The 22,858-nt window shown below is 40.1% G+C and overlaps 2 protein-coding genes across 3 annotated transcripts in view; both read right to left on the reverse strand.

Moving 5' to 3' along the window:
* Positions 1 to 74: 74 nt before the first annotated feature.
* On the reverse strand, positions 75 to 1,002 carry LOC117988807 (uncharacterized). Its single transcript, XM_034976025.2, has one exon. It carries the CDS (start codon positions 847 to 849, stop codon positions 424 to 426), a length of 426 nt encoding a protein of 141 aa, XP_034831916.1. The 5' UTR covers positions 850 to 1,002; the 3' UTR covers positions 75 to 423.
* Positions 1,003 to 1,570: 568 nt separating this feature from the next.
* The window catches only part of Prp8 (pre-mRNA processing factor 8), a 32,411-nt gene continuing 11,123 nt past the window's right edge, over positions 1,571 to 22,858 (reverse strand). For both annotated transcript variants that reach the window (XM_034975992.2, XM_034975991.2), the window contains exons 13-35: positions 20,339 to 20,526; positions 19,321 to 19,559; positions 18,192 to 18,338; positions 17,420 to 17,570; positions 16,721 to 16,928; positions 15,478 to 15,683; positions 14,495 to 14,685; positions 14,022 to 14,157; positions 13,503 to 13,672; positions 12,556 to 12,703; positions 11,966 to 12,094; positions 11,155 to 11,315; positions 10,405 to 10,596; positions 8,729 to 8,923; positions 8,081 to 8,252; positions 7,091 to 7,204; positions 6,274 to 6,447; positions 5,625 to 5,818; positions 4,888 to 5,103; positions 4,244 to 4,409; positions 3,593 to 3,796; positions 2,721 to 3,000; positions 1,571 to 1,874 (exon numbers count right to left, since the gene is read on the reverse strand). In XM_034975992.2, coding sequence (XP_034831883.1) covers positions 1,714 to 1,874; positions 2,721 to 3,000; positions 3,593 to 3,796; positions 4,244 to 4,409; positions 4,888 to 5,103; positions 5,625 to 5,818; positions 6,274 to 6,447; positions 7,091 to 7,204; positions 8,081 to 8,252; positions 8,729 to 8,923; positions 10,405 to 10,596; positions 11,155 to 11,315; positions 11,966 to 12,094; positions 12,556 to 12,703; positions 13,503 to 13,672; positions 14,022 to 14,157; positions 14,495 to 14,685; positions 15,478 to 15,683; positions 16,721 to 16,928; positions 17,420 to 17,570; positions 18,192 to 18,338; positions 19,321 to 19,559; positions 20,339 to 20,526 — 4,142 coding nt within the window. In that variant the 3' untranslated portion in view covers positions 1,571 to 1,713. The remainder of the gene's footprint in view (positions 1,875 to 2,720; positions 3,001 to 3,592; positions 3,797 to 4,243; positions 4,410 to 4,887; positions 5,104 to 5,624; positions 5,819 to 6,273; positions 6,448 to 7,090; positions 7,205 to 8,080; positions 8,253 to 8,728; positions 8,924 to 10,404; positions 10,597 to 11,154; positions 11,316 to 11,965; positions 12,095 to 12,555; positions 12,704 to 13,502; positions 13,673 to 14,021; positions 14,158 to 14,494; positions 14,686 to 15,477; positions 15,684 to 16,720; positions 16,929 to 17,419; positions 17,571 to 18,191; positions 18,339 to 19,320; positions 19,560 to 20,338; positions 20,527 to 22,858) is intronic.

A 22,858-nucleotide genomic window follows, 5' to 3' on the forward strand; every position in this document is an offset into this window, starting at 1 on the left:
ATCTTTAAGCCAACTCTGTCTGTATTTTTCAATTTTATAATTTTTAATTAATAAGCAATTAAAAAAGAAACCAATTACAAAAAATAGTATATAATTTATTAAAGTATATACAAACTTACATAGAAATATTTAATAGGCTTCTGAGACAGTCAAGCGGCTCGACGTCAAGCATGTAGATTTTTGCTTGAGCCTAGGATTTTGATTATTTACAATATTTGCTTGATGCTTGAGTCCAGCATTTACGTGCTTGATGGTGATTGATGCGATTTTATATTTTTGCTTGACACGATGCTCCGACAGTGTTCAAGATATGAGAAAAGTGCCGCTTGCTTGATGCGACCGTCAAGTAGCTTGATCAAACAAACAAAACTACGTGCTTGACCGTCTCGGAAGCCCTTAACAATGCCAATGTAGAATAAAGATTCAAAAGTTCTCTTCCATAGCGGTAACACCTTGCATAGCACTTGAGTCTTCCCCTAAATTCCAAGGATCATCTAAGGCTCCCAGCAGCTTTGCCAAACTTTTATGACCTTCTACATCAATATTCTTGGCCATATCACCCGAAAATGGAACATATTCATCGCATATTACACTCTTTCCTTGAGAAACTCCGTGAATCTCGTACCAACCTTCCAAAGGCTCACTCAATGGCTTTTTGAGTCTTATAAGAATCTCTTGGTCATCAACCGTTTTCACGTAGAATCCCTCGCTAGCGGAAACTTTGGTAACTTTCCCCCAGAGACTCACTTTGGCGCCATTCCTTTGTGCTATGTTACCGGCTGTCACGTACGGGACGTATTCGTCGTTGTCGGGATACTGGCTATCTTCGAAGTCGTCTTTATCTACCATTTTGTTACACTAATATCTATTTATAATAGTTAATTTTCTATTGAAATCTTGGTAAATTGAATAATAATTCTTTGCTGATCCAAAATTCAAGAAACAAACAAAACTTTGGAAACAACAAAAGCAAAAGCACAGACCAATAACAGTCACCCTTAAAGTCACCTGTCATCACAGGCGTCACAGACTACTAACTAAGAAATGAAATGTCATTTGTCAAGTGACAAGTGTCAAAAATGCAGAGCAAAAATGTCTTTACTCTATGAAAAATACACATCGCGCTTTAATAAAACAAAAACGGCAGACCCGCCACAGGCCACTGGCGTTTGGCGTTACATCTGGTCCAGTTACCTGAAAAGCGTGTAAAAAGCACTCGATTCTTGAGTTAGGCTTTTTCTGAACTTAGTCGTTCCGGAGCTATCATCCCAAGTACAGTGCGACATGGACCAGGCTATCTAGGCTAGGCGTGGCGTAAATCGGAACTAACGTTGCCGTCAAAGTGTTCCCTTCAAAGAAGTACCTGGAAGTAGGTACTACTACGTGTACCTTTGAATATTCAAAGCCTTTGTTCGCCAACAGCGCCCCCCTGTCAATGTCATTCAAGTGCTAATAGCCTTGCGGCTTGTCGCCATAGAGTAAAGTTGTCGCACTGTACTTACGTACGGAGCAAATAAGTAGCAGCAATTCAAGCCAAGTGACAGGTCACTTCAAAAATAAAACAAATAAAAAAATTATTCTTATTTATTTACAGTTTTCATACTTGTTTCATACGACAGAATTCAACAACCAACACAAACTGACTTTCCTTAATCGAAAAATACAAAAACTGATTGAGTTTGCCTAAAAGCTATTTATAATGTATGGTTTATTCTAAGCGAAGTGGTCTTCCCTATCGGCGGCTAGAGTGGGCGCCGTAGCATCCTCCATGGCCGCGAAGTTCATGAAGTGAGCCGGTCGATGCACCTCGTGGTAGAACTCGCGCGGGTTGCCTAGTTGCACGCCGTACTTCATGTTTGGATCGTGGCGGACACCTGATAACAAAAACATGTCGCATGTGATATGACCCGCAAATTGCTAATGCGCGTGGCCGCCATTTTAGTCAGCTGAAGTTTCGAGCTGATGGTATATTTTTACTTCAGCTGACGTCAAAATGACGTCATTTCGATGTTAATGAGACATGGTTCCAACGCAATAGCAATTTGCTGACTTATATTATGTTCCTTCAAAAAACTGGTCAAGTGCGAGTCGGATGCGTAAGGGTTTCGTACTATATCGTACAAGAAATAAAACTTTTTAATTTTTTTGTGATGTAACCACAAATTATACACGGTTTTGGAATTTTTTCATTTACTTGTGCTGACATTGCTATAATATGCCCATGAGTCTAGGTCAATGGAAAGTACGCTATAGGTTTTGATTCCCTTGACAGACACAACACACAGAACAGACAACGAAGGTATCCTATCATTTCTAAGAATCCGTAAAGAGAGGCAAGAGCCTATCATACAGTACGACAAGATTATCTTGGCGCGTGGTGAAAATCGGAACTAACGTTGCCGTCAAGTGTCCCCTTTGTTCTTGTTTGAAAACTCTAAGCCTTTGTTCTCTAACAGCGTCCCCCTGTCAATGTCATTCAAGTGCCAAGAGAGCCTTGTCGCACTGTATTTCTAACTTTGTTAGGTCGTTTGTGCACTCATCCGTATTCGGTTCGTATCCGTGATTGTCCGTCATACAAATACGTACTAATTCGATTTGTATTTTACCGGAATCCGTGATTTCACGGATGAGTGCACAGACGCCCTTATAGTGCAAAAGAGTCATAATCATAAACAGTAAATTACTTACCCACTACTACTGACAAACAGCAATTTACTTACCCATAAAGTTATAGTTCCAGCTGCCCTGTGAAGGCACCATAAAGTACCCCAAGAATCGGTCCGACAGCAACATTTGCACCCTCTCATAGTGGCTGGGGAGGTAGCCTTTAGGGTTGTTCCCTCTGTCGGTATTCTTGGCACCCCACTCGTACCCGCTGGGTGTAAGTTTGTACGCGGTCAGTGAGCAGGAGCCGGGCGTGAAGGAACAGGTTATGATGATCGTCTTCTCGCCATCCCATGTTGGATTCTCGGACATTATTTTCGCGTGTGATGTTATGTCCTGTAAATAAAACGTTGTATGTACAGTACGCGGCAGAAAGTAATGTACATCGGCCCTTAGAATGACATTTTGGCTTTGTAGAGCGTTGTCTCTATCACTTATATCTATATGACGTTTTGTTGGTCTCAACAACAGAGACAATGCTCTACAAATCTGCTATTTATTGACATAAATATGATAAGCGTAGGCGTGCCGTGGAATTTGTATAGGATAAGTCAAAGTGTGCACTAATACAGAGAAAATAAATTTCAGGGCGCGACTGTGATCCTGTGCATTTTGTCTGTCTGTCTATCTATCTGTCAGAGCCTTATAATAATACTTTTAAATTAATGCACATAATAATTACTTCAAATTAATAAATAATAATATGTAAATCATTGTAAATCAATATCCCAAAGACTAACAAAATATTTAGTCCAAGTATCAAATTTAAAAAAAGTAAGAGAGAGGAAATTTTCCATGATAAAACTTTCAATTTGAAATTAATTTGTGTTGTGGTGTTTTGGACTGTTAACAAGGTACAAACAGGTGGTTCGAACTCTAAGCCGCGAGGTGTTAGTTAGAACCATTGGTAGTGTGTTTCCGGCTTTACCTGAGGCGAGAGTTGCGGCAACTCGTTGGGTTGAGTGTGCATCCAGCCGAGGGGTTGCAAGTGTGCCAGCGCGGGGTGTTTGGGCAACTGACGCGGCAAGTGGACCGTTTGATGCGTACCCCACTGAGGCGGCAACACCGCACAATGGACTTCTCGCACTTGTGGGTTGTCTGGCGGCGATGTGCCGTATAGGTAACATGCGATCTGTAATATGCATTGAACTTTAGTACCTATAGAAGGGCTCTTTCAAACAAAATCCTAGCAAAATTTGTGTGACACTAGACAATCAAGTAGTAAGCCAAAACGAGTTTCAGCCCGCACATTTTGCTTTGTTTGGAATGATCTGTCTAGTGTCTAGGTCATTGGTCATATTATTGTTAATTTAAGTACGAAAAAAACTCATAATTTATTAATTATTCGGATCTCAGAGGATAGCTTTAGTCCCCGCAGACCACAAACTTATTATCGCCCGATAGTTTGGTCGGTTTCTTAATCAGTATGACGATGTATGTAAGTGCGCAAATTATAAAGATTCCATCTTCATACTGATTAAGAACGCGGACTGTTGAAAAATCGGCCCTTAGTAAGATAGGCTGAGGCAACGACGTATCGCTTTAAAGGAAAACCGCTAGATTATTCAAAATACCATACCTGTGCCCTCAAATCGGATATGGTGACGAACTTCTTGAGCAAGTTCTTTGGCAGAATGTACGTATAGCCACTCTCCTTGATGTCATCGGAACTAACATATATGTGGTTCGTCCGCAAGTGGAGATTCGTCGCAGATATGGCTCGGACGCGCCATTCTGTCTTCGAGCTGCAAAGAAAATAGAAACACGTAGAGTAGAGGCCCTACTTGAATACTTGACGAGCAACTACCCAATAGTTTCCTAATCTTGAAACCATTTATAGTTTTCGTGAGTTTCGATATCAAAACGACAGTAAAATAGTTACGCGTATCCATTGCGTACATGCGGAAGAAGTGAAACTTTTGTTTATATTCATAACACAATGGTTACTGGGCAGACATTTTCTTTTTTTTTATTACTACATATTATATCGATTTTATGTACCCAAATAATTGATTTCTTAAAAGAAGGACAGAGTAACCAATAATAATAACGAGATGAACTTCAAAGACAATGCTGAAACGAAAAGATGCCCTCTAAGCCAGCAAAACATATATATTAGTCATTTCCATGTTCTTTCCTATGCAAAAGATGATGAAGAAGTTTCACTTCAAAAATGAATGACGAACACAAGCGTAGTGAGCGAGAATATTTGTATAATCTTACCTAAAGGTCTGCGACTCGTAGTTGCTGGTAGTGGAAGTGATAATTTCGTCGCCGTGCTTATTGACGGTGCGCGTCGTGGTGGCCGTCAGTTGACTCTGCTCCTTGCTCTGCTTCTCGATCTCGGCGATCTGTTGCCTCTGAGCGGACGGCGCCGATATCTCCATGCCGAGGATTATGTCGCGGATCTCGGATTGCGTGAGAGACGCCACGTTTACGCTTTGGGACAAAATTAAAACTGTCAAGTCAATATCGACCATAAAAATTATATTCGCTGTAACATATTACATACTTTTTAAAACAAACTGGAGATCCTCAAAAACTTAAAATCCCTCTAGCACAGAATCTCAGAAATCACAAGAACAACACGACACTCGTGCTATCTCGCTCATAATTCGCGTAGGCAACAACCAATAGCGGACGGACGCGCGCTATGATTGGCTGAGATATTTTTATCAGATTTCTGCGCAGGTACATCGGCGTAAGTGGTATTACAGTACGCGGCCTTTAGAATGACATTTCGGCATTGTAGAGCGCTGTCTTTGTCACTTATACCTATACGACGTATTGTCGGTCTCAACGACAGAGACAGTGCTCTACAAATCTGCTATCTCCTTCTAAAGGTCGATGTACATTACTTTCGCCCGCGTACTGTACTGTATATATTTATCTCGGGTCATCTGACCAAGTGAGCCTAGCCATAACTATAGCACTATTATCTGTGCAACATGTCCACTTACTTGTTCTTCTTGCCATAGTCAGCGAGGATGAGGTCCTTAAGCTGCACCTCCACCTTGATCCAATCATCGTCAGTCAACGTAGGCCAGATGTGATGCGGCTCTGTGAGCGTCGTCTTGTCTGGCTTCAGCAGCACCTTGGTCCTCTCTGTGTTCACGTGCAGCGCTCGCAGGATCAGGATCAGTCTGCTGAATGCCTGTGGAGTAACAAATAGAGATGTATTTTTAGTATAAGCTAGCCTACGATGAAACAAAACAAGGTTACGTATAACAGGTCGAAATGACAATCGGGGTATGAGGCGGGCGGACGCCCCGCACTCCCGCAAGTTATCCGCGCTATCCCGCACCGGGTTAGCGCGGGGCCTGTTAGGGTGTGCGGGATGTCCCCACACCCCGAATGCCATCTCGACCATTCGCGTGCTATAAGTGTCCTATATTCACCCTCCTCATACAATGTTTTACTTCCAAAACAAAAGCCATTATTCTAAAGGCTGATGTACATTAATTTCTGCCGCATACTTTACTTACAGTATATGAAGAAATGGTCTTCAGCCAGTCATCATACAAGTTGAACAGCACCATCAGTTCTGCGCGTCCGGGGTCATTGCTATATCAAGTCCCTAACTCTATAGAACAGAAGCTTGTTACTTACAGTGTATGAAGAGATCGTCTTCAGCCAGTCATCATACAAGTTGAACAGCACCATCTGTGGTTCGGTCGCCTTGAGGATGAGGTCGCCGAACTTCTCCACCTTCAGGCACGCCTGGAAAGGCAGCTGCAACTCCGAGCCTTTGATCACGATGTTCGGGAAGTCTAGCAAGTGGACCTGGGGAATGACAGCGTGTTTTGAAAAACGTAACCACCAAGGTCCTGTTTCAAGGCGCCAGATAAACTTTATCTAACGAATAAATTTGACGTTTTGATAGATTCTCAATTCAAAAATTGTTACAATACGCGGCCGAAAGTGATGAACATCGGCCTTTAGAATGGCATTTCATCTTTGTAGAGCGTTGTCTCTGTCACTTATATCCATATGACGCTTTGTCGGTTTCAACGACAGAGACAGTGCTCTACAAATCTGCTGTCTCCTTCTAAATATCGATGTTCATCACTTTTGGCCGCGTACTTTACATGCATTTCACGAGGGCGAGTGGCTCACGCTTGTGTTTAGGTCGTATCAGTATAAGTAAGGTAAAGTAAATGTGTGCGTTTGCGAGCAATTGCTCGCAACCTCGTCCGCATGGACTACACAAATTTCAAACCCATATTTTTACCCCCTTAGGAGTTGAATTTTCAAAAATCCTTTCTTTGCGGATGCCTACGTCATAATAGCTATCTGCATGCCAAATTTCAGCCCGATCCGTCCAGTAGTTTGAGCTGCGCGTTAATAAATCAGTCAGTCAGCTAGTCAGTCAATCACCTTTTCCTTTTATATATTTTAGATTCAGCGATAATAAAATATGACATACCTCGAGAGGATCCAACATTCCCTTTCTGGTGACAATAATCTGTTTGGGCTGCTCTTCAACAGGCAGAGAACGAATCAAGGCCGCCACTTCTTCTGCCGTCTTCCACTTCGCGAGCTGTTACAGTAGATATGAATAAAAATTATTGCCATTTTACAGTGGCACAAGGCACGGGCATTAAGGCTGAGATCTATAGAGCAAACTCTGACTGTTCAGACTTAAAACAATATTAAAATGAGACAGCCTTAATATTATTGACATAAATCTGTCCTGTTTTATTTGAAACTTAAGTCTCTGAGTCTTTGAGCAAAGTCAAAGTGGGCTCTATAGCCTTCAGCCTTAGTGTTGAGAAATCCTATTTTGTAAGACTCAACGGACTCAATCAATTGCACTATTGTATGTCGCACTACATGCCTGCATGCCTAAGAGTTTTCCGTAATGTTCTCAAAGGTGTGTGAAATCTACAAAACCGCACATGGCCAGCATGGTAGACTATGGCCAAACCCTACTCACTCTGAGAGGAGACCCGTGCTCTGCAGTGAGCCGGCGATGGGTTGATCATGATGATGATCTCTTACTTAAAATATGCCTAAAAATTATGTTTTTCTATTAAATGTGCTTACAATTTTGATAAGAACCTGTGAGCTATCGTTACAACTCTAGAATTTATTTGAGTATTTTTTGTAGAATAAGAAAGCATCTTCTACCAAGAAAAAGTTGGTAAAAAAGGGAAGTATTCTTAATGGGTCAATAATGATCATGTAGACAAACTCATAACATATTTTGCATGTCAATTGACGAAACATATTGGATAATTATTAATTTTATGTTAACATCTTATGTATAAGTCCCGCAAATTGCTATTGCACTGGAACCATGTCTCATTAACATCGAAATGGCGTCACTAGAATGGCGGCCACGCGCATTAGCAATTTACGGGACTTATACAATGTTTTCTTGCAAATAAATCATTTCATTTCAGTAATTTCATACCTGTCCAAGACGTTTCTGCCCAGCCCAGACACTGGTGTGGATGATCTTGAGGAACAGTTGTCCGGTGCGCGGGTTGAAGATGAAGATGGCTCCGTTTATGGGCTTCGTCGTCAAGTTGCCTTCGAACGTTTTGTGGATCGTCACTCGGTACACGTTTGTGTCATCAACGAACCTGTAGCATACATCGATTAAATGACAAGATATGGTCAAGTGAACAAAATTTTTCAGTGATAACCGCCGCCCATGTACAATTGTAGCACCAGAGGAACCACCAATGTGTTGCCGGCTTTTCATTTGTTGATCCGCTCTTTGAATAAACCCATGTTGAAATCTAGCGGGAACACCTCCAATGTGAGTTGGTTCCACAATTAGAATTGGGTAATTGATTACATCAAAAATAAATTATTACTCAGTGAATATAAAATAGATGGTCTTCCAAAATACGTAAAATCCACGTCCTTTGTTAGTTTTAAGTGTAATAACCATTTTAAATTATTGATTAAACTAAAAAAGCACGTCAAAATGATTGTGACGTGACACACCACCGGTATTTCATAGAATCTCGCATACTAAGCGCGTGTTTTGACGTTTGATAAAAAGTTACTGATTTGAATAGTTGTCAAATACCGTATTAGAATTCTAGCTTACCAAATGATCTGGTTGGAGAACAGTTCACCATAGTTCTGGCTGGACAGGTACGGCTCTGTTGGCTCGGAGGAGTAAAGCTGAAGTGCCTTGCGTATGCGTTCTCTTAACACATATAGCGCCGGGTTCGCTTTCATTATCTTCGCCATCGCTTGCTGTATGAGGGGCTTGCATCCCGGGAACCAGTTGCCGTATGCACTAAAAATGAATAAATAATTTAGGAGACACCTACATATTTTTTGACACAAAATAAGGTAGTCGGGTCTATTGTTAGTTGACAATGAATTTGTTTAAATCATAATCTCTGTGTGTACTCTATATCGCCGAGTGAGACGTAATTATCCCATCATACAGTTTATGCCAAGCAACTATATGTATAGTCATCTATACATTACCTATGAACAGACTTAAAAAAACTTGGACTCAGCACTCTGAAAAGCAGGCGAGAAAGTGGCGATCTAATTGAAACTCACAAAATACGAAATAATTATTATAATGTCCCAAATTTTGAGAGCATGTATTCGAGAAGGAATCCTAGATTTTAGGGGACATGATATGAAGCTACAATATCAATTGCCATCATCAAACCCATTAAAACACTTTCTGACCAACAGAGTTGTTCACGTATGGAATAAATTGCCTAAGGATGTGGTTATGTCAAGTTCTGTTAACCAGTTCAAGAATAGATTAGACAAACATTTGGAAAACTCGAAGCACTTCTGATATAGACGAGATATTCTATCCATACTAATATTATAAATGCGAAAGTGTGTGTCTGTCTGTCTGCTAGCTTTTCACGGCTCAACCGTTCAACCGATTTTGACGAAATTTGGTACAGGGGTAGCTTGCAATCCGGGGAAGGACATAGGCTACTTTTTATCCCGGAAAATTTAAGAGTCCCGACAGGATTTTTAAAAACCTAAACCCACGCGTACGAAGTCGCGGGCATCAGCTAGTTAAAAATAATAATAATTACAAGTCTATATTAGCGTTTAAACTACCGTGAGTGATTTCCATTATAAATAATGTGTATATGATTCCCTGTGAATGTGGCCATAACTATATAGGCGAGACCAGTCGGAACATCCAGACGAGAGTGATGGAACACATACGCAGCGTCAAAAATGTAGACACCAATGGGTCAGCAATAGCAGAACATATCCAGAATTCGGGTACGACGCACTACATACGATTCGACAAGGTTTCCGTGTTGTCCCGGGAAAAGTTTCTAGTACCGCGGAAGATACGGGAAGCGATCGAAATTAGTCGCCACCCGAATTTCAATCGTGACAATGGATGGATGCTACCCTCAGCGTGGAAACCGCTTTTTGACGCTAAGACAAGGGCATCAGTCGTGGGACGGGACACCATTAGCTCCGCGTGCCTGGATTTCGGTGACGGTTCCAGTGATGAAGAACAGCAGGAACTGTCGGGAGACGATCGGCAGCTGTCTCCCCCCCCACCCCAGCCACCCTCACAACGGGCTCTACGGGCAGCGGCACGTGCGTCCCGCAGTCAAAACCGCGGCGCGGGCGCGGACGGACTCCCTTGAAAAAGGACCCCGTATGGGTTCGAAACTAGTCGGGCTAACGTCGACTACACACGTGAGTAAGCCGGGACAGATAGTATTTATAATACAAGTCTATACTCGTAATTTATATAAATAAAAGAAACGTTACCTGTGCAAGTTATAAGCCAGATCGATGGCTATAAGCAGGCCAGTGGGCGATGGATAGATGGACATGTTATCCGTGGTGTAGTCCAGGAACTTGGCTCGCGCGTATCTCTCCACGTCGTGAGAGTCGTAGTCGCCCCATCGGAGTTGTATGTCGAGCCAGTACTTTTGTGTTGTTGTGTTGTCCATTGTGTCCCTGAGGATGGAATATTTTTACTTAAAATAAGCTTTGTTTTGTCCTCAAAGAGTCTATTAGAGACCTATAATCTTTTTAGAGTCCACTGATTGTTTAGCTAAAAATTAGTTGGAATGGAAAAAGGAGTGTTAGGGTCTATTGGGTAGCTTTGAGGTAAGGGTCAACAGGTAAATAATTATGGCCTTTAGTACACGGGTGTATGTACCCAATTAATTTGATGATATTGATTTGTTTATATTTCGACCCAGTTGCGCGAGTCGTGGTCACGACGAGACTATAGTAAATAACGAGTAATTTTTTTTTTTAATACTATAGTCCAGCGCTTGGCTGCAATCAGAGCTGGTGGCAAGTGATGATGCAGCCTAAGATGGAGCGCGCTTGCCTAGAAGATGCCTATTCACTCTTGACTTTGATATGACGGGTACATACCACAATTAATTCATATTAATCGTGGTATGTACCCGTCATTTACATTATAATATGTCGTAAAACCGCAAAATAAGCCTGAAATCATTAAAACTTGGTTATATCTATAAACTAGTAATACTTTACACTAACTTGGTATCAGCAAGCAACGACGGCCGGGACACGTTCCACTTGTACGCGGAGAACAGAAGTATGTCGGCGCACGAGGAGTTCATCTTGTAGGATTTACGGGGGTGAATCGTTTCCTTTTGCACTGTCTCAATCTCAAGGGCGTCGAGCTCTTGATCGAACACCTGTAGGATTTCGGAAGAAATCGCTGAGCTAGTTTTATAAACGTAAAGATTTTTAAAACAATAATTGAACATTTTAAACAATAAATTAGACTAAAAAGCAGACATTTTTTAATTTAAAATCTGAAAGTTTCATTAGTATTTTGTACTATAAAACATACGTTTTTGCTAGTGTCCAACCGAACCTACGGCTTCGGCCAGCTTTGAAAAATGAGCCAATTATTATATTTTGACAAGTTTAACAAGACAAGTCATCAGGTGGGTCGCCTGCTCGTTTGCTTGTTTTTTTAATTATTATATCTCTAATAATAATTAAAAAAACAAGTCTTGATAAACTTAATTTTTTATTTTATTCAGTTTTAGCCAATCGTAAACCAAATTTCTAGGGTTATTAAAACCTTTGGTCGAAGTTTGTGTCGATAACCGATTAATCGGCTTCGGCCAGAAATCGATCTTCGATCGGACACTAAATTACATAGTTATACAGTATTTTTATTGAAATTCTGCAGTTATTACTATTAGTACTACTAATTACTTAATTTTTGGTCAATATTTTGGCAAAAAAAGTTCATTTTTAGCCTCAAGGGTAAAATGATATTATTTTACTCTTGTGGCATTATATTCTTTGGAATAATTTCAGTTATTGGTCTTACCTGGCACAAGTCCATAACAATGGACTCGTGGACTTTCTGCCACAAGTGAGCCCTGAAGATCTGGATGAGCGAGATCTTGAGCGTGGGGATTTTGCCGTGCATGAATATGCCCGTCAAATCCAGTTGCACCTAATGGACAATAAATTACAAAAATTACGTATTTCAACAGTTTAAAGATTTAAAAGTACTAAGCTAATACGTAAATACTAAACGTGTGTGCACATAATGCCAACAACAGAAGTCGCTATAGGGAGATCGCGCGAGCAGCAGTGAAGAATTCATAGCAACGAATACTCTGTCAAGAGAGATTGAGAAGAAGAAGAAGCTTATAATGAACTAAGAGCCAGACCAGGGCGGTCTCGCCGCGAGATTCGACGTATTGTCGCGAGACGCAGTGGTATCGCCGCGCGACGCGACGAGTCCGGGGCGTTGACTCGTTCAGAGTCACTATCGTCATATCGCCGCGATAATATAGCCCTGTGGAGATCGAGCCTATCACCGCGATACAAGAGCACATAATCGAGTATCTTAAAATGGCTAAAACTCATTTTGTTAATAATCTGAAATCTATAGAAAAAGTAATTATTTACCTGGAAGCCCACGTAGACATTGGCACGGTTGATGGTGGGTGACCACCAGAGCGTGAAGCGACGGTTGGGAATCTGGTTAAGACCGGATCGCTGCGCGTTCGTAAGTTTCTTGTACTTCATCGACTCTTCGAAACCGGATGCTTTTTCCCTGTGAACAATCATTTATTAATGAAGTTCAAGAGAGACGTAAGGTAAGAAGGCACCTCCTTAACCCGACGACCCGGTTCTCGAGTCTCAACCGCGAAAGTGCGCGAACCGACTCCCTTTGAAAAAGGACCCCGGATGGGTTCGAACCTAGTCGGGCTAACGTTCGACTAAACACGTGAGTAAAGCCGGGTGTGAGATATGTATAAGGCACCTATCTCAAAAACCTTTTCCTTCATACCTGTTCATAAACAATATTGTATGATATTTTAATGAACTGTCTGTTCAGAGTTTGAAACCTTACGCTTTAGCGATTGCAACAAGTAAACGGGTATTCAACATAGCTCCAAACGAACACACACGTGTGTTTGCATTTACGCACGCACCTACACACGCACGTTCTCACTTACACACATTCACACGAAACCATTACTCAATATAAGAAACTGACTAACAGTATTTAATACACAATCTCTTACCCACCCACTCCCACCCAAACTTTGACTAGCCCATCAGAACAAATTCTTACGCACGCAACTACACACGTACGTTTGCATGTACGCACGCATCTAGACACGCTCGTTCTCACTTCCGCACGCAACTACACACGCACGTTTGCATGTACGCACACATCTAGACACGCACATTTGCACGTACGCACGCATCTACACGCACGTTTGCACGTACGCACGCACCTAGACACGCACGTTCGCACTTACGCACGCACGCACATTCATACGCGTTTTATTTTAGGTAACCCCTAAATCTGTATAAAAAATAATAGTCAGTACATAAATTCTTACCAGAACAACCCCTCCCAAGTAGGGAAGTAGGTTCCCTTGAACAGCGTGTGTTCCAAGATTCCTTCAACGCCTCCGAGCGCCTGAATCATGTCTGTGCGGTAGTTGTTCAGGTTCCACAGCTTGCCGTCGTGCCTTTGATGGGTCCACCAGAAGGGATTCTGCTTCAATACCTGTACACAAAATTATATTTCACAAAATGCTTGAAAAGAAAATCAAATACAATATTATATGACAGACTCCTTTGAACATTTTCAAAAACAACTAGTATGACTAGTTTTTACAAATCTAAATATAAAAAAGGAAAATGTGACTGACTGACTGATCCATCAACGCACACCTTAAACTACTGGACGGATCGAGCTGAAAATTGGCATGCAGAAAGCTGTTATGACATAGGCATCTGCTAAGAAAGGATTTTTAAAAATTTAACCCTAGAGCTATAGTGAAAAAATTCAGAAAGATCTAATCAGATTAGAAAAAAGTAATGAAGGAATAAATAATATCAAGTTGAACTTTTACCTGATACTGTTTGAACTCCGTACGTATGCGCCATCCCTTGTCGTAGGCTAGGGTGTGTCGATCTTTCTGGAAGAGCGTGTTGATTCTCGGTATACCTCTGTCCCAAGAGTCTTCCAGATCTTCTAGAGTCAAACGCCTACAAATTCACGAGAAAACATTTTATCAACTATTATAATTTCTACTTAGTTAGGGTTTTTTTGGCTTTTATTTGATCAGATAGCGTCATCTCAGACGAAAGACACTGCAGCACGATGCGATCGGCAAGGCCTGCAGGCATCAGTCGCCCCCAGAGCACATGGTCTCTCTGGTTTCAGGACCCCTACGCTGTTCATCACATCAAATATAAGAAATAATCATCATCACTTACCACCAGGTGAGATTGTAGTCAAAGGCTAAATTGTTTCCAAATAAAATAAAAATTGATCGTCACATAAAATGAATATAGGAAAGATCATAAAAAAATTGGGACAAACCTGTTCTGAGCGTTGGCTTCTTGTCTCTTGAGGGCATACTCGGCCCACACTCGTTGCGAGTCCACGAATTCGGCTTCCCACGGCTGGATGTAGCGGTACAAGTTGGGAATGAGCTGATCTTCGTCGTGGGACATGCCTGAGCGGAAGTGAGTGATTCCGACGTCTGTTTGCTTTGACCAACGGAGATCAGACTGTGGGACAGAATTGGTTTCATTTAATTGGATGAATTACGCGAAATTTCAGGGATATATTTCTGGAATTTAGTCGCAGGCACAAAATTGAAAATGTGTCAGGAGAAACACAATTTTGGCAATACTGTGAAGCTAGTAAACATAATATCATTGATTAAATTAATCTACACAATCTCTAAACTAAACTAAATTAACAGGTCTAAAACTAGTGCTATCCTTTTCCGCAAGCAACATTATGAAAGGGATAGCAATAGATTTAGACATGCCATTTTAGTTTAGTTTAGAGATTGTGTACAACAGAATTAGCCACAATGTCTAAACAACTTTATACCCTCAGATTACAATCCAATTTTTAGATTATATTTTAAGTTTAATATGCGTTTATGCACCCTCTAATTACAGCTATCTCCGCCACCGCTCCAAATTTTTCGTAAGTCCGTTTAGTCGCACGGTAGCGCGTTCCAGGTCACCCATACCGCGCACTTTGGCTGCGCTCAACGCACTGCTGAAGGAGTCCCCTCGCTGTGACATATTTGCTGACAAATGGGCTGACCTCATGGGTCAGATCTTGCACTTTTGTGAAAATTTATAATTTTGCTTTTTAAAATTTATAATTTTAAGTTGTTAATTTTTGTAAGTATGTTTATGTTAGTTTGTACTCGTATTTTAATTAGTGTAATTGGCTTTATGGCCGTTCTAATTAAATAATAAATAAGTAATAATAATAATAATAATAATAAAATCTTTCTATTTATTTTCAAAAATAGTATTCTTGTTTTTAAATTTACTTACCTGTGGAATCAAAACATGTCCCATAGACAGCATGCCGAGCCCGCCCAGCTCTTTGGGCGTGTAAAACACGACGGGCGGGAATCTCGACGGCATTTTCGAGTTGAGACCGATCTTGATACGCGTCTGTATCTTGTTCTCGCACTTCACCAGCAGATCCAAGAGCTCTTGCGTGTTGACTACTGCTTCGCGGAAGTATGTCATTAGACCTGAGAACAAATACCTGAATGAATATATGAATAGGCTACTTGACAATTTTTTTAAGTTGGTCTTAAATGGTTAATATTTGTCCTATTATATCAAAAAAATTAACACTATATTTTTTTGCGCCCTAAAAACCGTAAAACTTTAATTTAAAAAAATATTTTTCTTAGACAGGTGAAAACACTGTCGGCCATGTTTGGCCGATAGATTATCTGTGCTCTGACGTCATGCATTTGTAAACAACAGTATAACCCAGGGTTATACTGTTGTTGCATTTGTATTTGCATTTGTATTTGCATTTGCATTTGTAAACAACAGTATAACCCAGGGTTAACCCAGGGTTATACTGTTGTTTACAAATGCATGACGTCAGAGCACAGATAATCTATCGGCCAAACATGGCCGACAGTGTTTTCACCTGTCTAAGAAAAATATTTTTTTAAATTAAAGTTTTACGGTTTTTAGGGCGCAAAAAAATATAGTGTTAATTTTTTTGATATAATAGGACAAATATTAACCATTTAAGACCAACTTAAAAAAATTGTCAAGTAGCCTATTATGCAGTTCTATTTTGTAGATATCGATCTATGAATTAGAAAACGGGTAGTTTATTACAATTTTCGTAGGTATCTCTAATTTTTTAGAAATAAAATATAGCCTATGTCACTCAGGAATAATGTAGCTTTAGCTTTCTACTGATGAAATGATGATGATTTTCAAAATAGGTTCAGTAATTCTGGAAATTAGCCCCTACAAACAAACTTACAAACTTTACCTCTTTATAATATTAGTATAGAACTATAGAATAGAGGATACCCAGCTTGTCATACTACACTAAAAATAATTGTATTTTGTCTAAAACCATCTTCGCATTATTGCCTACCAATGAAATTAGTTTTGGGCACGGGTTGGATGGTTTCAAAGTCTATAACGGACATATGTAGGTAGAAACATTTTTATATATTGAGAAGATTATTTTGGCGTGTCAGATCGCTTTTGGATTGCTCAAAGTACAATAATGGTTCTGTTAAAGATTGCTTACCAATAAGTGCAGTATTCCACTTGTTCACAATCTTGGTGAAGGTGGTAGACCCTGATGCCATCAGAATCTGTCTCACTCTGTTGTGGAACCTTGCCAGAGATTCATCATCAACTCGAAGATAGCATTGCGCTGTCCTTTCTTTAGTCACTTCGTTCTGGAGGTTCCAGACGCCGTCGCGGTGGGAGAGCTCTTCGTGTTGACTTCGGCACTATTACATAAAAATAATGGCTGACACCACCGAACACACGCCCGCACGTACGTACACACGCACGCACGCAGGCGAACACGCACGTACGCAGCTTATAAGACAAATAATAATTTGTCTTTTAACATGATCCTTAAGATTCAAGGGTGTAAAATGAAAAGTGTATATTATGGAAACCCCAATAACCTAGAAAATCTGTGTGTAATAAGTGCAAACCTCGTATGAATAAGAAGATACTTTAAGGATATAGATAAAGACTACGACATTCTTTGTAGATTTCAGAACTATTTGAGAGATTTTATAGGGCACACAACTTTAGGTTGGGGTTCTTTCTAGAAGGTCGTAAATTTTAAAAGGTTAATTCTTATAAATAAATATTTTATTTTTATAGTTATTCTTGCTGATACATATTATGTTCTTGTTTATCGTTACATTGGTGAATTCATTGTGATAAATTTTATGATAAGAAGTTTCGATTTCTGCTAACAACTTACCTTGGGCAATATTCTGCACTCGAAGCCCGCCATATTGAACAGAAGGTTAGGGTTGTCCTTGGAGTAAGCAGATACAAAGCTGTTCTCCCATTGAATCGTCGTTACGGAGCGCGGCAGTCGATTTTTGATATCCCAGAACACTGCGCGGCCTCTGTTAAACAATAATAAATACCGTGGTAAGAATCATTTTTGGTATTTTATAGGAAAGTTTGGCCATCTCTTCATGGCTCCAAAAGTGAGATAAGGTCGGGTCAGATTTTCGAAATCTGATAAGTGCCAACTGAGGTCTGATCTGCCGAAAAAATTTAACAGCAGCTTTTCAGTAGTTATTACTCTACAAAAAGCTCTACTAAGAGAATAAAATATAAGACTTGCCATGCCCCTTAATGCATTTTTCTCTGCATTATCTACCATCAAATCACAGTAAAGCGCAAGCCTGCTACTGATAAAAAACTGGTCAAGTGCGAGTCGAACACGAAGGGTTCCGAGCCATCGTACAAGAAATAACACTTTAATATTTTCCAAATTTTTTAACCACAAATTCGCGGTTGTCGGATTTTTTCATTTACTTATGCTATACTATAAGACATTGCTACCTGCCAAACAGACCCTTGAAAGACACTATAGATTTTGATTCCCTAGGCGAGTCTTGAGAGACACGAGACAGACAGACAATGAAGCGCTCCTCTAAGGGTTCCTTTTTTAGGGTACGGAACCCTGAAAAAGTTGATAAAAAAGGTAATTTTTATACCTAAATGATAGGTTTACTCACAAATTGACATCGTGTTTCATGAGTCGCATCCTCGCGTCTCTCGGCCAGCACTTCTTATTGTTGTAGCCGACTATGTTCTCGTTGTTAGGGTCCGGGTGCTCTGTCAGGTACCTTTGGATTAAATCCCTCGCTTCTTCTGCGGTGAACCTGTAGGCAATTATGGTGAATTAGAAATCTTTATGACTTGAAGCTTGGGCTATGAAGAATTAGAAAAACTTTACCATTACAAAAAATTTGAACTCAGTGGGGACTGCAAACAGAAGTAAAGACTTAAACTATGGAAAATTTTTTGTAACACCAATTCACGTGTATTTTTGCAATAAATTATGAACTAGTTGATGCCCGCGACTTCGTCTGCGTGGAATTAGGTTTTTTAAAAATCCCGTGTGAACTCTTTTATTTTCCGGGATAAAAAGTAGCCTATGTCACTTTGCAGGTCTTTATCTATACCCATGCAAAAAATCACGGTAATCCGTTGCACCGTTGCGACGTGATTGAAGGACAAACCAATAAACCAACAAACAAACACTTTCGCATTTATAATTTTTTTTATTTTTTTTTTCATAATAGGTACTGATTATGAAAAAAAAGACTAGGAGCTGTTAGGTAGTACTGCAGAAAGCATACTTGACAATTTCATTAAAAACTAGCTGATGCCCGCGACTTCGTACGCGTGGATGTAGGGTTTTAAAAATCCCGTGGGAAATCTTTGATTTCCCGGGATCAAAAGTAGCCTATGACACTCTCCAGGTCTTGTACTATACCCATGCAAAAAATCACGTCGATCCGTGGCTTCGTTGCGACGTGATTGAAGGACAAACCAATAAACCAACAAACCAACAAATACACTTTCGCATTTATAATAGAGGTAGTGATTAAACAATAGGTTGCGTTAGTGAATCAATTTTTAATGCTAGAGAAATTAACGTGTCTTTGAAGCAACCTTGAAGTTTTTGTCCCAAATCACTTAAGGCACCTAAATCACTTAAGGCACCTATAGAAGTTTTCACTTTTACTTTTTCAATTTAAATATCCACTTTCACTTTCCTTACGATCATCATTTTCACTTCCTCTTTATAGACCAAACACTATAACAGACTACTTAATTTTTACATAGGACTTAGTTAACCTGAAGAAAATGTGTATCCTGTCGATATATCGGCAGTACAGTCGTATAGGATGCGCCTGTTCCGCCGCTCTGTCTTGGTACGAGAGGAAATCGTTCGGCAACTGTGGAGGGCCTGCCATCTCGCTCGCTCTTTGCAGACCCAAGACTAGCAGATCCAACACCAGTCCATAGTACTGAACTATAAACGACGCGAACTGGAGACCACGTATAATTCCGTAGGAGTTCGTGTGGTTCATGTCCTAGAACAAATTTTTTTAAATTCAGTTTGCTTTAAAGTTTAACGACTGTAGGAGACTTTAAAGTGGTTTTCTTTTTTCTTTTTTTTTAGTCAGATAGCGTTGTCTCAGACGAAAGACGCTGCAGCACGATGCGATCGGCAAGGCCTGCAGGCATCAGTCGCCCCCAGAGCACAGGGTCTCTCTGGTTTCAGGACCCCTACGCGATTCATCATTTAATTTGTAGATAGAATTCACAAAAACTACTTTAAACTTGGTATATAGCTGCCTAACTTTTGTTTATTCGCAAAAAGAACTGTAAAGAAAAAGATTTTTTTGATATTTTGCAAAATTAATCTAAAACAAATTATGCCAATTTTCATTTATTTATTTATAAAAATAAATGAAAATCTGTTTTAGAAAGGTACAGGTAAAGCCCTTTCATATGAGACGCCACTTTATATAGTAATCTTACTTTGAAAGTTGAAAATACTAATTATTTGTTCATGAACACATTTTAATTTTTTTTTGTGATGTAACCACAAATTCACGGTTTTCGGATTTATTCCTTTACTTGTGCTATAAGAACTACCCACCTGCCAAATTTCATGATTCTAGGACAACGGGAAGTACCATATAGGTTTTCTTGACAGACACGACAGACAGACAGACAGACAGACAACAAAGTGATCCTATAAGGGTTCCTTTTTCTTTCCTTTTGAGGTACGGAACCCTAAAAAGCTTTTACTTTAATTTTTTTTTAATATTGGACAGACAAAATATAACTCAACGAGAAACCTTACCTTGTAGTTAATAACCACATTGTTCTTGGCAGTCATATAGTCAGCGATGTTGTGATCGACGATCAGGCGCAGGAGTCGATTGAGCAGCGTCAAGTCGATCTTCTCGTACAGCTTCTCGAAACGCGACTCGAGCAGCACGTTGCATTCACCCTCGCCGACCTCCCACACGTCTTGCAAGTTGTTGATACCTACATAAAAAACAGCCTAGCTTTAGTTTTAATTTTAAGTATACGTAACTAGCTGATGCCCGCGACTTCACGTGGATTAGGTTTTTAAAAATCCCGTAGGAACTCTTTGTATTTTCCGGGATAAAAAGTAGCCTATGTCACTCTCCAGGTCTTTATCTATACCAATGCACAAAATCACGACAATCGGTTGCACCGTTGTAACGTGATTGAATGACAAACCAACAAACAAACACACTTTCGCATTTATAATAAGTGTACTGATTTTACAAATTCAAAAATTGACAGTCAATAAGTGTACAATGGCACCCAATTTGAGTAAAATATTTGATTTGATTTGATTTGATAAATGTGCCGTGGTTTTAAATATGAAACAAGATAAAGTTCTAAAACTAAAATCTGAATACAAATATGAAGGAATACCTCCTTAAAAACAACACCACAGACGAATAGTTTATACAGGGTGTAATTAGAACGCTAGCAAAAACTTAGCGCTATTATTATACTAATTAAAAACAATCCAATACCAATAACCATTTGACTTATACTAGTAGTTTCAGTGATTTCGAATTTTCCAAACCCGCAATGTATAGCGTGCAAAACTGTGTCAATGCCCCGCCTACGACGCAACACTGCCCTTGCGGCACCTAACTACGCAACACTGCCCCTGCGGCACCTAACTACGCAACGTTCATTGACCTCTAGCGTCATTCAGATGTCTTACTTGCTTTGCGAACTTTAAAAATACAGGTTTAAAAAAAACACATTTTGTTTGTGGTATTATATCAGTAATCATCAGTACTATTATCTGCCTTCGTTTTTGCAAGAGTTCTACTTACACCCTGTATTTTAGAACAAGTAAAAAGTCGATTGAGCAGGGTCAAATCGATGATATCGATCTTCTCGTACAACTTCTCGAATCGCGACTCGAGTAGCACGTTGCATTCGCCCTCGCCGACCTCCCAACTTGTCGATACCTACGTGAATGTGCCTCGATTTTAAATATAAAACAAGATAGTTTGAAAACTAAAACCAGACTACAGCTCTTAAAAAATATAGCACACAGGTGGACAGTTTATATTTTAATACATAAGTATCACCAATAAAATATCACTTGCTTGAACTATGAAGAAGAACTCGTTGGTACTGATGCTGTCCGCAACTAAACTTTAGAGTACTCACATCGTTTTCTTACCAATGTTTTTAGCAATATTAAAAAGAAAAAGATGCAGAGGCTCTAAATTCAGTTTAGAGAAGACAAAAGAATCTTCTCCATCATGTATAGTCCACGACAGGTTGAGATGGCAATCAGTGTGAGGCGGGGGGACGCCCCGCACACCCGCACGGCACCCACGCTCGCCCACGCGGGGTTATTAAATAACTTGTTTGGTGAAGTGCCTCAGAATTCTCCATAATTTTATCAAAGGTGTGTGAAGTCTGTTAATCTGCATTCCGCACTTGGCCAGCGTGGTGGACTAGGGCCTGAACCTTTCTGGGCTGGCGATGGGTTGTTAGTGATGATATTTTTCGGAATCTACACAATGAGACCTTTTTTTTGGTGCCAACCAAACTCAATCAATCCTCCTTTTTTTTTTCTTCGGCCGCTGAATGTGCAATCAACCAAAGTGAGGTTAGTAACAAGGGGATGGTACAACCATTGATCTCCTTTGCCATAACACACACTTTGGGCAATCGCATTGGTACATTCTTCAGTCCTCATAATCTTGAAGCAGCAATGGGTTAAATTGTGGGACTCATGATTAATCATTGAACAAACTACTATTGCATGCTCGATAAATTTAGACCATTGAAGAAAAACTAGACTGACATAATCTAAATATATAAAAGGGAAAGGTGACTGACTGACTGATCTATCAATGCACAGCTCAAACTGCTGGACGGATCAAGCCGAAACTTGGCATGCAGATAGCTAATATGACGTAGGCATCCGCTAAGGATTTTTGAAAATTGAACCCCGAAGGGGGGAAATAGGGGCTTGAAATTTATGTAGTCCACGCGGACAAAGTCACGAGCATAAGCTAGTATTAACGTACAATACAATTCAAACCACTGGGTTTAGAAACTTGAGATTTTGCATAGAGATTCTCTCTATAATGTGAACCTTCACTTCCTCATCCGATCCGAGTCCGTGAAAATACGGATATAAAAAACTCGTACCGAACTCGGATATTGCTTACGCACTAATCCGATCTCTGAACTCTCTCGATTTGAATTCGAGGCACATCCGAGATATTCTCACGGATGACGGAAGTCGGAGCTAGTACTTAAGCTACCATACAAATAGTTCTGACTATTTCGGAACGTATTTTCACGG

This window comes from Maniola hyperantus, chromosome 15 (assembly GCF_902806685.2).
Source record: "Maniola hyperantus chromosome 15, iAphHyp1.2, whole genome shotgun sequence".
NCBI classification, from domain to species: Eukaryota; Metazoa; Arthropoda; class Insecta; order Lepidoptera; family Nymphalidae; genus Maniola; species Maniola hyperantus.